The 15,914-nt window shown below is 39.0% G+C and overlaps 2 protein-coding genes across 2 annotated transcripts; one reads left to right on the forward strand and one right to left on the reverse strand.

The window, feature by feature from the left end:
* Nucleotides 1-7,234: 7,234 nt before the first annotated feature.
* LOC115745788 (E3 ubiquitin-protein ligase AIRP2) lies at nt 7,235-9,734 on the forward strand. The gene is made up of 5 exons (XM_030681384.2): nt 7,235-7,547; nt 8,200-8,350; nt 8,489-8,555; nt 8,675-8,909; nt 9,325-9,734. The coding sequence occupies exons 1-5, from the start codon at nt 7,483-7,485 to the stop codon at nt 9,530-9,532; spliced, it is 726 nt and encodes a 241-aa protein (XP_030537244.1). The 5' UTR covers nt 7,235-7,482; the 3' UTR covers nt 9,533-9,734.
* Nucleotides 9,735-10,558: 824 nt separating this feature from the next.
* On the reverse strand, nt 10,559-13,629 carry LOC115745789 (high mobility group B protein 1). Its single transcript, XM_030681385.2, has 8 exons — nt 13,318-13,629; nt 12,607-12,705; nt 12,281-12,403; nt 12,065-12,122; nt 11,921-11,965; nt 11,566-11,646; nt 11,398-11,478; nt 10,559-10,861 (listed from the first exon to the last, which is right to left on the reverse strand). The coding sequence occupies exons 2-8, from the start codon at nt 12,672-12,674 to the stop codon at nt 10,805-10,807; spliced, it is 513 nt and encodes a 170-aa protein (XP_030537245.1). The 5' UTR covers nt 12,675-12,705; nt 13,318-13,629; the 3' UTR covers nt 10,559-10,804.
* Between the last annotated feature and the right edge of the window lie 2,285 nt (nt 13,630-15,914).

Raw genomic sequence — 15,914 nt, forward strand, 5'->3', positions numbered from 1 at the left:
GCATTTTTAATTCCTAAAGTAGCTGAAGACTACGACACATCGTCCTTCGTTTTCATTAATTCGTGTGATGACAAGCCTACTTTGCAATCTGCGATGATCATGATTTTAACCCAAACCTTAAAAAGTAACGACCTAACGAAAGCAACACCATAGCCATTTTACGACCAATCCCATCTCCTTGTCCTCACCGGGCTAGGCGCCGGAACGAGGCACCGATCCCTTGCAGCTGCTGGGTCATAAATCACGCCCATTCGATGGGGACTCCTAGGCAAAACGTCGTAAAAATTATAAAGATTCGATAGATTTGCGATTCTCGAATGACAATTACTCTCGTTTCGATCCTGACGATCGACGCATCCTCGAGAATTAGAACCGCCGAAAACAACGCGCCAACGAAAGGCAAGGTCTTCTTCCCCTTCCTTTGGAGAAGACAAAAAGGGCAAATTCCCCCATCTTAAAAGAGACCTAATCTCCTCATCTCCAAATGCCCGCTAGATCAAAGGCGATGCACATTCCAGTTGATTAATTGCACACAACATCTCTTCCAAATCCCAATGATACACTCTTTGCATAAAGAGTACGCAAACTGATGAAGTGGGGAGTGCGCAAGGAATATTTTATTTCTTGATTCGTGTGCTAACTAAAGTACACAAACCCAAATCACAATCTATCTTGGATCATCCGAGAATTAGTGTAATTAATTCATGGGGGCCCCGTCGTCAAACTTTATGGTGGTAGTAGTTGCTTGGCAGTTAGCTCAAACTCGTTATTCTTCCGAATTCGTATCATTTCCTCTCGTTTCACAAATATTTCGATTTAGCCGTGAATTTTATTTCATTTTTGCTAATTGCAAAAGGGGTTCGTGTTTTCGCGTCGTGCCACCTCAACACGAATGCATCTAGAACCTATTTATCCGAGAATTCTAGGTTTTCCGAACTTCGATTGCCTGCATGTCGATCGTCGAACGGGCATCTTCGAATTTTTTTCGTTTCTTTTTTTTCGGTTTTCGATGTCGATGAAATAAAAGCTAACGAAAACAGTTTTAAGTACTTAATTTGGATAATCCGACATTTTTTTTTTTTTTTGCAATTTTTGCAGATAGGGGTGTGTGCCGGTCCCGCAAGCAAATGGTTGCTTCACAAACCACAAAAGAAGCCAAAGTGGTTATCCTTGTTTCCTGATCATCTTTTTTGGTTGGTTGGCATGTCCTTGTCACAAAATAAAAGAACAGAAAAAACAGCCAAAATAAAATAAAAATAAAATAAAAATTGGGTAATTTAAATCTGCTTTTGATTGCACGAATTAGATTCTTAATTCTGATTTTAATATGATAGATTTCGTCTTTGCTGGAATATGAAAATGGTGCTCGGGTATGAAGTTACTTGTTAGGGGTCAAACAAGATTCCGTGAGATGCACAAGAACTTTTCTGGATGGAATCATATGAATTTGCTCTGCATTAGACAGGAACCAAATAGGATTTAAAAAAAAAAATCAAATCATTAACAAGAATTTAGGACATTTTACAAAATCCCCATAAATTTTTAGAGTGGTATGCGTTCGCTCCGAACTTTCAACTATTGGACAGTACTCCCAAGTTGTCTCATTTTTATTATCGTGCCTGTTATTTTGTCTGTTAAGGATGCGCGTGCCAACACTTCTACTTTAGAAATCAAGTTTCGGCCAAAAGTTAATTTTTCTACGTCTGGTGAGAAGTAATTTTTTTTTTTTTGTGTGGTTCCGAAGCTCTTCCGGAGCAAATAAATGCTTCAAAGCAGAAAAATAACGTATTTATGCTTCAAAAATTACATTAGCAAACGGATTTATGCTCTAGAAGCACTTATGAAGTAGAAATTCAACTCAAGAAGTATTGTCATGCGCCCAGCATGTGCATGCACGTGACTTTTAAGGGTGAAAGAATATTTTCTTCTCATTTTATAAGGAAATCTCTCTCTTTTTTACCCCTAATTGCCGTAAAATGGAAGAATATACAGCATCAAAACTAAGATAAACCGAAATATTACTGACAGGAAAAATAAAAAAATTGTTAAAATTTGATACATTAGCCACTCTAAGAATGAAAGCTCCATAACAAGGCGCACTAAAAGAAGCAACTCATGAAAAATTATCAATTAAATCTTTAATTGACCATTTAAAAGTACATAATTCCGTATCCATTTTTGTAATTTGACATTTTTGTTACTGAGGCGTTTTGCATTTTACTTTAATATTGTCTTTTTCCTTAAAGGGTCTAATTAGTTCTATTGATATTTTCATCTAATTTTAACAATTTTTCACATTCTTGTATTGACTAATTTTTTATATCAATATTTTATCTACAAATTTTCTCCATTTTTATTATTATTATTTTTCCATTTTACGGAAACCGATGGCAAAAGAGAGATTTCCTTTGGAAAAAAGGATATGCAAAATACAATTTTCCTCTCGAAAAGTCACGTGCATTGCACTTCCTAACGGGGAAAAATAACGACGGGTGCACGGTTGTAACGAAACGAAAGTTTAGGAATAATTTATGACGGTCGAATGTTTTAAGGTGCAAATGTCTATTACCTCCAAAGTGCATGGGAGTTTTGTGTTATTTTCTCCGAATAGTATTGCTTGTGATAATTATTTTATTAAATTACATCGACACCCACTCGATTTTGTCAAAAATTACTCGGACTCCCGGTGGGATCGTGAAAATTTGACTTTGGAATTTGCAAAACTCCACATCGCCAAGGCAGAGACAAACAAGCAAGCAAGCAGGGTCCAACTTGAATGACCCGACCCGCTTGATCAGAATTCAGAAGTACACAAAATCCATGGTGTTCAGAAAAAACCAATTGTGTCTCTCTCCCTTTCAAAGCATAATGGTTCTTGTTCATCTTCGACCCCAGTTGCCTTATCCCTAACTTAAACATCTTCTCTTTCCCGCACCTCGTGATTGGATCTCGATCGTACCGGTTTGGGTTGGGTAGGGAAAGTTGTCCAAAAAATCATAAATCTATTATACAGCAGCCAATATAGTATTAAACCTTTTATTTGTGTCGGTTTAGTCCTAAACCTATTGTATGGTGATTAATTCAATCATAACCCTTTTAATTTTGCCAATTTAGTCTTAGACCTCTTGATGATTGCCAATTTAGTCATAAACCATTTAACAAATTGTCAATATAGTCCTTCCGACTAGCCTAAAATCACCGACATTGCAGCCCGAGCATCGATCATCCTTGTGGCATGGTCGGTGCCGACATTGACCATTTTTAATTTAGTTCTAAACATTCTGATGAGTTTCCATTTATTCTTAAACCTTTTAATAAATTGCCATTATAGTCATTCCGGCTAATTTTGATCGAAAATCGCTTACGTGGTGGCGATCTAGTCGGTGTTAAGAATCCTATGTAGCGTGACCTACCCTAAGGTTGATTTTTCTTTCTTATAAAGTTTTCAAATTTTTCTTGATTTCTTTTTTTTTCTTTTCTTTGTATATTTTCTTTATTTTTTCCATCAATGTGCTGGAGGGGCCGGCCACCCCTCATCGGGCCGGCACCTTGAAGAGAAAATAAAAAGTAAAAAAGGAAAGAAAAAAAGTAAAAAATTTGAAAAAAAAATCAATTTAAATGGACAAAAAAATTGTAATTTTTTTTAGAAAATTATCCATGTCAACACCAACTATGCTATATATGACGAATGGTGCCGACTGGATCGCCATGTCAAAGATTTACGGCGAAAATTAGCCGGAATAACCGTTAAAAGATTTATGACTAACTTGGCCAAAGCTCAAGAGGTTTATGACTAAATTAACACAATTAAAAAGTTTAGGATTGAATCGGTTCTTGTACAATAGGTTTATAAATTTTTGGACAATTTTTCTGAATTGAATATGCTGAGTTGAACATATTTCAAATCAAGTCAAAATCAAGTCAAGCTCGACTATATATGTCTAGTTTTATATCGGGGCGGAGTTCAAGCATCAAAGGAGTACTCTATGGAGCTTGATTTGATTTGATTTTATATCGGCTTGACTCAACTCAACTCGATTAAACTCTTGGATGTAAAGCCATTCGACCCAAGCTATCAATCAACACCAAAGCATATATGGTTTTTTCCATCGATTTACAAAATTTTAATTGCCACAACATTCTAATTCCTGTTTCAAATCCGTAGGTGACATGGAATTTTGTGAAATTCTAGGTAATTGTCTACTTTCTTGCTATATTTTGAAGAACTTAGGCTCTTGCTTCGCAAAAAATAAATCATTTGAAAAAAAATTTCTTAAAAATGGTCGCTTATATCACGTAAAAATAATGAATTAATGAAAAAAAAATTCATCATCGACGGCAGTCCATACATATATATATATCATCATCATCATTGACAGTAAAAATACTTTTTGCTCACTCATTTTTGTTAACGATACAAATTGATCATTTTTAGGAAAATGTTTTGCAAATCATTTATGTTTTCACATAACAAACGGAGCCTTGATTCTAACCATTCGGCAGTCTATTAATTCCTTGAAACCAAAAGGTCTTTGACAAGGGTAGAGTGCAATTTTGAAAACGTAGGGGGTGTCCGAGTAATTCTGTGAAACTTGAGAGGATGCCCAGGTAATTTCGCCTAAACACTGAAAATATGCCCCAACCAATGCTTTACGTGCAATTACTCTCGATTTTGTGATTAGCGAATGTCACTCTCTTTAAACTCACTCCTTTTCCAATCTTTTGTGCGCTTTAATTTTTGTTGCGCGACACTAAAGTGACCCCACATCAACCAATCTAAAATTGAAATAAAGAGAAAGAGAGAGAGAGGGGGGGCAACGTGATATGAACGACCGATCACTTTACTCGAGTAATACGCTTATCATCCAATGTGATTGCGCTTAATTTTCGGAATCTTCCACTCCGATTAAATCATTATGCCACATGTCGCTATCCCGTCGCATGGGATATCTCTTCGCCGATGTGGGGTCCGCTGTTCCCCTCCCTCGATCAGACGTCGCCGGACCAATCCGCGCACGAGCGGGCGAGCGTGCACGACAGAGCAATATGCGGCATGGAGTTGCCTTACAAATGGCGGCGAGGGTGGGGGGCGGCCCCCCGTCGGTAACTACAACCACCACCGGCCATCTCTTTCTCGTCCTTTTTATAGGCGTGGATTGGACCTCTTGGCCTTAGAGCTAGAGATCATATTCATCTAATCTTATTCCCAATTTTGATTTACGGGAGAAAAAAAGGTAAATTAAAGAACTTGAATAAGGAATGAATCATCTTGCTATGTATACTACCAACAACAACAAAATGCAAATTGATGTCTTTCAACATAATGCCTAATTATTTTTCTTTTGAAGTAGAAGAGGATTCTCTTTTTTTTTCTTTTTTTTTTGGCATTTTGAAAATTTGTGGTAAAAAATGTAGATCAAAATTACCATTTTTATTTATATATTTATTTCTATTTTTATATAATTATTTATTTTCTCTCAATCGATTTTATTTCTATTTTATTTATTTTTGTGTTCATCGACCGTCGACCTTAATTAGTTCGGAATAAAAGTGACGTTGATGTCAACGTCGAAGCAACAAAATAGCATCCAAGGAGTAATGACCACCGACACAAGACGCAAAGTACAATCACGTGCAGGTCACGTGAGGTGGATGGTGTTTTTTTTTTTCCATCCTTTGTTTTATTGATGGACACAAGACTCAAGTAGCCCCACTTTCTTGTCTCATTATGATTTGCGAAATAAAAAAAAAAAATTGGTACAATTAGATCCTCACTTTCTTAAAATAGTTCACCTTGGTCCTTCCATTGATAGCTATAAAATGTCTTTTTCTTTTTCTATTTTTTTTACGTGGTAGTGTGGATTTTCAAACTAAAATGTTCATCAAATTTCTTTAGAAGAGAATATAAAAAATGCACTTCACTACCGACTCGATAATGATTTACATATCCGTATTTCGATGTAAACCTTTTTTACTTACCTTTGAGCAAAACCCAGTATTGGAAAGATGAAATCGTCCATCCTCAGAGACTCATTTTAGCATATCGCATGAGGCCGGAGTGGTGAAACTTCCGTAAATGAGGACATGATATCGCCAAAAGGGAGTCCAAGCCCAAACTTTTCAAGATATCCAATTGGACACACACTCATTCGAAAACCAAAAGCAACGAGTTATTGACCGCTAAGATATATTAACTATTCCGCACTACATCAATTATCGGATGTGGGACTTATGTGTACCTCAATAATCTCTCCCTCATCTGTGAACTCGGTGTTAAGTTTACTTCCCTTTAATTCGGGTATTCTTTTGTACCAACATATCTCAACTTAAATATCCATCAATGCTCAACATCATCTCGGTCTCTTTCTTCAATGCGATCGGAACCATGTTGCTACACCATAACGATCACCTTCACGCATGTCGATCGAAATTTCTTCGTTAGAATTAACATGTCAAGAGATGACGTGACTATGAAGAAGTTTTTTGCAGCAGAGAATCCGTACAGAGTTCATTCCTTTACGCAAGCTCAATCTCACCTTGGGCTTGATAGACGTCTATGATGATTAAGCGTTCATTAGAGCATTGGGAGAACTGATAATATATAATAAGCATTAACATTACGAGCCGACTCAAACATCAAGTCGAGATGAAGATTATTTAAAATATGTGTCTAGTCTGAGCAAGTTTCTTAATTTGAGCGAGTTTTCTTAAGAAAATTTTTTATTTTTTGGATACGAATCTTCGATTTTCAAGAGGGCTCCAGATTAAATAAATCAAAGCCAAAATAATAATGATGATGATGATGATTTATAAACTCTATAGAGAGTTCGATGGTAAGGTAGATGATGTTGAGACTTATGTATATCAATAACCAATTAATTAAAAATAAAAGAGAAAATGTTCATGGATGTAAATAAACAAGATAGAAAGCAGAAACAATATAAAAGATGAAAAATAAAAATCCATAAATTCTAAACCTGCGCGATCCGGGTCGGGCGACGACGAATCCGGAGGGGGGGGATCCAGGGGTAATTTCGTAGTTTCAACTTCTTCTTCTCCGTTTCGCTGGATTTAATCTTAAATCGACAAAATATAAATGAAGTGCTGGTGAGAGCTGAGCGGCACTGTTACGTGTGAACCAAGCGAAAGCCAAGTAACCCCCACCCTCTCTCTCTCTCTCTCTCTCTCTCTGTGAAACGCCACTACGCTCAATGCTCTGAGACCTCTCGTGAGACGGAAAGAGAGAGAGGGTCTTCTCCTTGTTCTCGCGAGCGGGACTGGTTCCGACACGTTTGTCGGTTTTTTGTTTCTCGTTTGTTCCTTCTTCTTTTTTTCGGGCGACGTGCGATTCATCGTTCGTGGGTATGCCGGTGGGGATGATGGAGGACGGGAGGGAGTGCTGCTGCTAGCGCGAGGGTTTTGGCTTTGGTGTTCTTTCCCGCCGTTGGATGGGAATTTGTGGAGAGGAAGCGGGAGAGAGAGATGCGGAAGTCGTTCAAGGACTCGCTCAAGTCGCTCGAAGCTGACATTCAGTTCGCCAATACTCTGTAAACCTGCTGCTTTCTTCACTTCCTGATATGGGTCTTCTTCTTGTAGTTGCTATAGATTTGGGGATTTTGTAAAGGAAGTTCCTTTTTTTTTGTTTTTTGAAAGAGGGGGGGTGGATTGGGGGTGTGTGGGGGGAGGTCTCTGTTTTTTATTTGGGTTCTCTAAGATTCTTGAAATTGGAGGTGAAAGCTCGTACTGTGTTCTGCAATCTCTCTTCTTCCAAGTCGCAGCAAATTTCAGTTCCCATTCAGACACTGAGACTGTTGTTGCTAAGAAATTGAAAGCCAGCAATTAGTGCTTCTTTAAGAGACTGTTTCTGTGTGTGTGTGTGTGTGTGTGTGTGTGTGTGTGTGAGTTAATCTAGATGGTTCTGCAGTGAAATAGATCTTGTTGACCCCTCAAAGCGTGATGTGCCTTAGTACTTTGTCCTTGCTCCCTCCCTTCGAATTGAGACCATTTACTCCTTTTTATCTGTTCAATTACTCCATGACCAACTCAACTTTTGCCTTGTATTTAACTTTTTCTGCATGTTTTTTCTTGGATTGATCCGACATGGTGTGTCGTGAATATATTGAGGATCTTGTCTCTGCCATCGCACTGAGCCTGACGATTGCAGAAGCTAACTAGTACTGCTCTTTGTTTAAACCTCAGAGCTTCAGATTACCCTCAGGCATATGATGGTGCCTGTCTTCAGATGAGATTATCCTATAGCCCAGCTGCACGCCTTTTGCTGTTTCTTGTTCAGTGGACCGATTGCCACCTCGCCGGTACCTTAGGATTGCTTAGGATTCTCATTTACAAGGTAGACTGCACTTTCTCGGTTTCTTCTGTTCTTTAATGAATTAGTGTCTGTCTCCTTGTGCCAAATTTTGAAACGGACTTAAAGGGAGCATGTCTCTTCTGTTCAAGGATATCCTGATTTGATGGTAATTGTCTACAGGCTTATGTAGATGGCAAGACCACCGTGTCTATTCATGAAAGGAAAGCTAGCATCAAAGAGTTCTATGGTTAGTGGAATGACGTTCTGGCTCTTTCCTTCACTCTTGATACCGCTTCTAAGTCCTATCGGAATTTCATAAAATACTATCTCAAAGAGGATTTCGCAACCTTCACTTTTCATGACTAGGTGTGATATTTCCCTCTCTCCTGCAACTTCACAGAGGAATAACTGACGTGGAAGAGAGGAAACAAAAAGAAATGTGTGCCACCAAGTACAAAAGAAAAGATGAACTTGACAAGGGAAAGCTAACTGAAATTGATATTGAGAGAGAAGAGGAATGTGGTATTTGCATGGAGATGAGCAGCAAGATCGTACTGCCTCATTGCAATCATTCTATGTGCATGAAGTGTTATCGTAATTGGTAAGTCATTTCATGTGTAAGAGAAATGTTTGTGCATTGCTACCATCCTGGTGCACGGACACTACAACAGTTTGGAGTCTGTGTCATTTAGACCGGCTTGGATAACGCATGCTTGAATGTGCACATCCCCTGTCTTAGAGAACAATCACTCCCTGATATTGGGAAGACGTTTCTCCACATGTATTCAGCACTAGTTCTCTCCAACAATAGAATAGTCATGAAAGGCTTTCTTTGCCGTGTCAATGTGTAAGATCAATTCTAAATCTCGGTTTGATCACTCCATCATCTTGAAGATTATTACAAGACATAAATATTTTGAGTCATGCTTGTAGTGCTTGATGGGTCATGTCATTTTCTTGATTGGAACTGAGTATCTAATTCCGATGATACACGTTTCATCTGCTTGGAACTTTAGGCGTGCCAGGTCTCAATCCTGCCCATTCTGCCGGGACAGTCTCAAGAGAGTTGACTCTGGTGACCTATGGATATATATGTCCGGTGTCGAGATCATTGACCTTAACTCCATCGCCAGAGAGAACATGATGAGGCTGGTGATGTACGTAGAGAAGCTTCCTCTCATAGTCCCGGATCCCGGGCATGTCTCCTACGATCCTCATTTCTGATGATTTTTCCGGTGGAGGTGGTACTTGGACATAGATTATGTTTGTAGATAATACATCACTGTGCATATGTTTATTCATCACATTGCTAGTTGCAACCCATTTAGAATTGTATATAGATGTATGATCAATATAACTTGGTGTATGTGTATTCATATTCTTTTCAATGAAAGTGTAAAGCCCAGAGGCTCCTTTGGTGCACTGAGATGTCTTCAACTCAAAATGAGGAATGTTCGGGTAGCGAGCTCGGAGCTTTCTGTTGTCTACAAGAGAAACTATGGAAAATGCAGGAGCAGAGATCTTTAACATCGCAGTTTTTAAGCTATTTTTTTGGATTGTCGGGGAATTTTCAGTACAGTTGAAATTCTTTTTAGGTATCTTACGAGGTTCATTTATTTTGTGAAAAATAAATACTTTAAAAAATATATTTTTTAAAATGATTACTTATATCGCTTATAACAATGAATGAACGAACAAAAAATATTTTCATTGTCATCTTTTACTGTCCATTAAAACAGTTTGATCAGCTTAAACATGAAGATAGAGAAAGAGGGAAAGGGAGGGTGCTGTTCTAGTCATTAACCTCTGGAATAACAACACAAACTCACATAAGATATCTTCCTCCCACATTATAGACACGTTCTAATCATTAACCTCAGGAATAACAAAACAAACTCACATAAGATATCTTCCTCCCACATTATAGAGAAACGATCTGTATGAACATAAGTTAGGAGTCGCAAAGAATTATAGATTTCTACAGACATGAGAGGACTCTGTTTTCATGCGAGTCTTACTAAACGTGTAATATGGCCTTCCTACTAAAGGCTCGAGTGGGTCTTGTGCATCCAAGGATCCCGAACGGACTGATAATCCGGCCAGCCTTTGTCATCGGAATCGAGTTGCTTCAACCAGAAAAGCAACTACTCTACAACGCAAAAGGCATAAAATAGAAGAGCGAAATTTGCCAGCTCTTGCACATGCATGGTCATGAAAGTAACCAACCAAGCCTTACAAGCAACAAAATGCTAGACAATAAGCAGCAGAGGCATAAGATAGATTATGTTACTTGGGTAACAACAACAAGCACTTTCTCTGGACCAGAACATGTTACACAACAAGCCATAAGAATCTGGCCATAGCCAAAAAAGCAAAAAAAAAGACTTCAGACTCCGGAACCAGAAGTGCCATATGCGAGCTCGACGCATCGTATACCTATAGGCCAGTGTCCACAAGAGGGACCTATTCGACCAGGGAGTTCCACACCATCCTTCTTCAGTCGTCCTCATCGTCCTCATCATCCTCCTCTTCTTCCTCGTCCTCTTGACCTTCCTATAGCCCAAAACAATTATGTAAGGGGTGGATCAATCCACGGCCAATGCAAGAGATGAGATGCAAAATTGTATGCTAATGCCTGCGACATGCTCTATTTATTCTACATCCTGCTTCAGAAGCATAATAATCATGTAAACGCATTATGAGCTCAAAACCAGTTTCGTGATGGACCGAAAAATTTCTCCAAAATTTCCGTCTTTGCAGTTTAAAGTTTCTCCCCCGCAAATGCAATGTTAGTTCTTTCTCTAGACACTTTATTCTCCAGCGTGGCAATCTTCGCCTAGTACTACTATATGGAAAGGCACATGTATCAGACCTCGATATGAAGGAGCTGGTCCTAAAAGTAAAAGTGTACGCCTAATATCAACCACCAACTAGTAGTGAAAGGCAAATTTGAAATATGCTGTGAGAGCAAAGTTTCACTCCGAGATGAAGAAGGAAAGATGATCACTTAATCATCTAGAAAACCGTGCCATGATAATATCTAGTAATAAAAATAATGCGGGAAATCATAACCACAAATTAAAAGATACCTCCGCACTAGCTTCATCTTCATCATTCACTTCGGATTTGGACCTCTCTGATTCCTCATCACCATCGTCATCCACGCTCTCCTATGACCATGCATAAATAAAGGTGTTTAATAGCTGGTAAATGCCAACAGAAAAACTTGTTCCCAACAAGATTGTAAGATGGTTTACCTGCTTCTTGTTGTAGGCATTCATCAGCTTTTCATAATCGGCCTTCTTCTTTGCAGCCTTGGCTTCATATGGGGCCTTCTCCTTTAAAAGATGCAAGAAAATTGCAATCAGAAAATTGAAAGCATCTAGATATAAACCAAATTCTTAAAGGCCCGCGGGCGCAAAGATGAAGACAGGCCAGGAATCATTGGCCCCAAAAGCCCTTTGAAACAAGCAATTTGGTACTAAATTACAGCAGCTAACACTGCCACACCACCTCCCAAGACTACAAGGCAGAGCACACACATATTTGCAATAGCAAACATCCCGCTGACATCAAGTGTCAATACAGGCATCTGGAAAATGTTATGCTTACCGCCTGAGACATGGATTTCCACTTCTCTCCTCCAGCTTTGCCAACCTTCATTCAAACATTTCAGTTAGCAAATCAAATTCATCCACATATTTCATTCACCAAAGGGATGGCTGACCAGCACAAAGTGAGAGATAACGTGCTTACAGCTGATACAGCCTTTATGTTAGGATTCTCCTTCTTGAAAGTTTTCCTAAACTCCTCTCTGTAGCAACATATGATACGTAAGAGATACATTGCAAAGCTAAAGAATCAACTGAGTAACTTCTACATCGTGCAAGCAAATGCACACATAAGCACACACCCACCCTCCTGCACAAACGAAAACAAACCAAGAAAAGAGGAGGAAAAGAAGATACATACAGAAAAACAAAGAAAGCACTGGGAGGCCTCTTTGGTTTATTAGGGTCTTTCTTAGCCTGTTTTTCCTTCTTAGCTTTGCGCTTGTTATCGGGCCTAGCAGCTGCCTTTCTCTTTCCAACCACTCTGAAAACAACAGAGAAGTATAGGCTATCAGTACCCCACTAAACACATTCCCGTAACTGCTATATACACATTATACACTAGACTAAGCTAAGTCAGGCAGTTGCCTCGATAAGGCCAGCCGTTGAAGTACTCTACAATCTTACTACAGGAAATTGATCAGACGCTAATAAAAGTTTCCAAATCCAAAGCAGCAACAGTATCACCTGTCATCAGCAGGCTTCAAGGCTTCCCTTGAGCTCCTGGCCGGGCCCTTGCCCTTCGTGGTCTTCATTACCAAGCGACAAGCTCTTCCTTGTCCGAAACTACAAGATCAAAAGCCCAAAAAAAAAAAAAAAAAATCAGGACACATACACCACTTTCAGACGTGAATTTAGGCGGACCCAGTATGAACAAAACCCAAAAGTTGCAAAATTTTTCACTTTGATAAGCAATCAAGCAGAAGCAGCCAGCCATCAGAACTGGTAAAGCACGAGCGGTCACACGCAGAGTGAGGCAAAGCCAGGAAAACCTAGGATATGGACCGACAACTAACTAGATTACAGGGAACTGAAATAAATACCCAACTTTTTCTCCAGCCAGCAGAAAAGAAAAAAAAACCCATTTAACGCAAGGGAGAAACTGCAAACTCGAGGTTCTTCATCTATCCAAAAAATGGAAGCAATTCTTGCATCATCGGCAATTTCAAGAGCTCATATCCTCGTCATACTTCGACCTTCCACGCGAGTTACGGATTGACAGTCCGAGAAGCATCAACCCCACGGCGATTCACACAACAGTGCAACGAAATCAAACGCACCACAAGTATCCTACAATTTCTCGAAATTGACAAAAAATAATAATAATAATAATAATAATCAAACAAGATAACAGTCTTGGAATCGAGCGAAACAAGAGGAAACGAAAAATCGAATTACCTTCGAGAAACGGAAAGCCGGGGGGGGATGCGACGGCTTTCTATGGAAAAAAAATCGAACTTGAACAGAGAATCAAACGGGGAATATCATCATCTCTTTTTCCGTGGGATCAAACGCTCAACAGAGGGGACAAAAACAGGGGCCGGGGTGCGAGACGAGGGGGGGTGAAGTGAAGCTGATGTTGCGAAGAAAGGCTAACAAAAGGGGCAACCGGGAGCAGCCGGTAACTCTGGGTGGTGGGAATCTAACAAAGGCGGGGGCTTTAACCGACAATAGCCGGTCTCGGGGTTCGAGAAAGGGCATCTCGTCTCAATGATCGCTTTCGTTGTGCGCATTAGGTCTTGGTGAGGAGGCAGAGAGAGAGAGAGAGAGAGAGAGAAATTTGGGATATTTTTTGCTTAATTTATTTGATATTTTCACAAAGGGGACGAGATATTTTTTTCGTTAGTTGTCTCGATACATGGGGCGACAGGTGGAGGATATTTGTGGACGCTCCCACGGGGACGGCACGTGTCGGGGTTGCTCGCGCCCGCCTCGAGAATGTTCGGCCGGCGGCGGATTCTGTAAACCCGACGTCGGCTCCGACGCCGTAGACCCGAAATGTCTTGACGAAAATATCGAGTCATGTAAAAAGAAAGAAATCACGAATGGATTTAATTTCCATGGTTCGACACGAAAGTTGCTTCTCAACAATGCTGCCTTCGGCATTGGAGAGGCAAATTAAGGCTGCCATCTATATGAAAGTATTTAGATCAATTGTTATTATTTTGTAGCTCTTCTCTTCCCATTTAAATTTAGATCTAAATTTGAGAGTTCTTGTATCCGATTTAGATATAGATCCGGAGTTTATAAGGCGTTATTTGTGCTTTTTCAACATATTAGTGTTGTTGTCCCCGTATGGCGATGGCGCTGGGGACGCCGAATCTGGATATGTACCGCCTTTTGGCAAAACCGTTACAATAGATGAAGATTTCAGAGTGTGCCCATCATCAATTATAATACTAGTTTTGATGATAGGCCGCCGATTGTGCTATCTTGTTATGACAAATTTGCTCTTGTGGAAAGAGGGAGATGTTGCAGGCTATACCAAGTTGATTTATTTTTCGGATTTACACTTGATTGTAACACTTTATGATTCGTTTGGTCTTGATGTCATTACCTTTCTTTTATGTGAAATGAAAGTTTCTTTCCGATCGAAAAAAAAAAAAAAAGTTGCCTCTCCAATATCACTTTTGGATTTAATTGCATTTCCGGATAAAGGTTGAGGACCCAATTAAATAAATTGAAAGATTTATTATTGAATTGTATTTTTACATAAATATTTTAAGATTTAAATGACGCAATTGAAAAGTTTGGACTTGGGGTACGATTTTCTCAATTATCCTATTCCTCATGATTCCACACGATTGAATTGAAGCATATAGTCTTAGACCAAAAAAAAAAAATTTGAAGCATATAGTCTTGTATTTGGTGCTTAGTTGGTAATGGTTTGGTTATTAAAACAAGTGATGATTGTAAATGTCAATCTCATACAAGTCGAGAAAACGAGGAAGGTTGTGCGTTGCTTTCCGGCAATGAACAAACGTACAATTAAATAATTAATTACGTAGGAGTTCGATTTAATACCTTAACTTTAGGTTGTCTATGCAATAAGGTAACAATTCCCTCCTTTATCGGCGAACAAAAGATTTCGACTTGTGGCATCAAGATTTCGCCAGCATGTACGAGCTTACATTTCATCCCTCCTTATACGGAAGCACCTCACGTCGAATATTTTATGCTTGGTGAACGACACACTTTAGTAATTTATGATGATCTCTCCAACACGGTGTACGTTTATCACCAAATGTCTCTTCTATGATGAAAATCACTCGATCGCAGATGCTTATCTGGAAGATACCCTTATTTGCATTCATGTCTTTTGAAAGAGCCGCTAAATTAAGTTCTCTTCCAGTTAAGGAAACATGTTTGCCTTACTAACGGTGCAGATCCTTTCTCCGCACACGGACAACGGCTTTTTGATTGCAATGCGATCATAACAATTTGATGTTAATTTCAGCCTAAGATGCCACAATATAATCCTATTTTGAAGAATTTTCAAAAAGGGATGATACTCTTTGTTAGATTTTTATGGGGGAAAATGTGAAAAAGAAGTGTACCACTCATTTGATCTCTTGACCGCTTTCTTGGATCTCTTTTGGTAAATATCATTCACATATTGATCAGGGTTTGGGAGGGTAGTTACCCGATTATTTTTAAAAATATTGTATGGAAATCGATTCACTCATATGTTTTCGATTTTGTCAATGTAAGCTTATACCTTTACCTGTATTTTCAATTTAATTCTTCCAACCAATAGCAGTCGGAAATTGGTAACATTGCCTTCAATTGTCGATGGATTGCTTTACTCAAAACCACATGTTACGTGGATCGCCAAGTCAGCGATTTGCGGCGAGAATTGACCAAAAGGATTATATTGATATTTCACACAAAATTTGGGATTACATCGACAAAATTGAAAAATTGAAGACTAAATTGGTATTTATACTATAAGTTTAGGACTGAAATGGTAGTTCACCCAGGTTTGGATAATTGAG

Source organism: Rhodamnia argentea, chromosome 10, assembly GCF_020921035.1.
Source record: "Rhodamnia argentea isolate NSW1041297 chromosome 10, ASM2092103v1, whole genome shotgun sequence".
Taxonomy (NCBI): domain Eukaryota; kingdom Viridiplantae; phylum Streptophyta; class Magnoliopsida; order Myrtales; family Myrtaceae; genus Rhodamnia; species Rhodamnia argentea.

What these genes read in the sequence shown, in the direction of transcription:
- LOC115745788 (XM_030681384.2), top strand. Translation starts at nt 7,483, where the DNA reads ATGCGGAAGTCGTTCAAGGACTCGCTCAAGTCGCTCGAAGCTGACATT. An exon ending in ATTCAGTTCGCCAATACTCT is followed by an intron (nt 7,548 to 8,199) that starts GTAAACCTGCTG and finishes TTTAAACCTCAG; the next exon opens with AGCTTCAGATTACCCTCAGG. An exon ending in TAGCATCAAAGAGTTCTATG is followed by an intron (nt 8,556 to 8,674) that starts GTTAGTGGAATG and finishes TTTCATGACTAG; the next exon opens with GTGTGATATTTCCCTCTCTC.
- LOC115745789 (XM_030681385.2), bottom strand. Translation starts at nt 12,674, where the DNA reads ATGAAGACCACGAAGGGCAAGGGCCCGGCCAGGAGCTCAAGGGAAGCC. An exon ending in ACATAAAGGCTGTATCAGCT is followed by an intron (nt 11,966 to 12,064) that starts GTAAGCACGTTA and finishes GTTTGAATGAAG; the next exon opens with GTTGGCAAAGCTGGAGGAGA. An exon ending in GGAAATCCATGTCTCAGGCG is followed by an intron (nt 11,647 to 11,920) that starts GTAAGCATAACA and finishes CATCTTTTAAAG; the next exon opens with GAGAAGGCCCCATATGAAGC.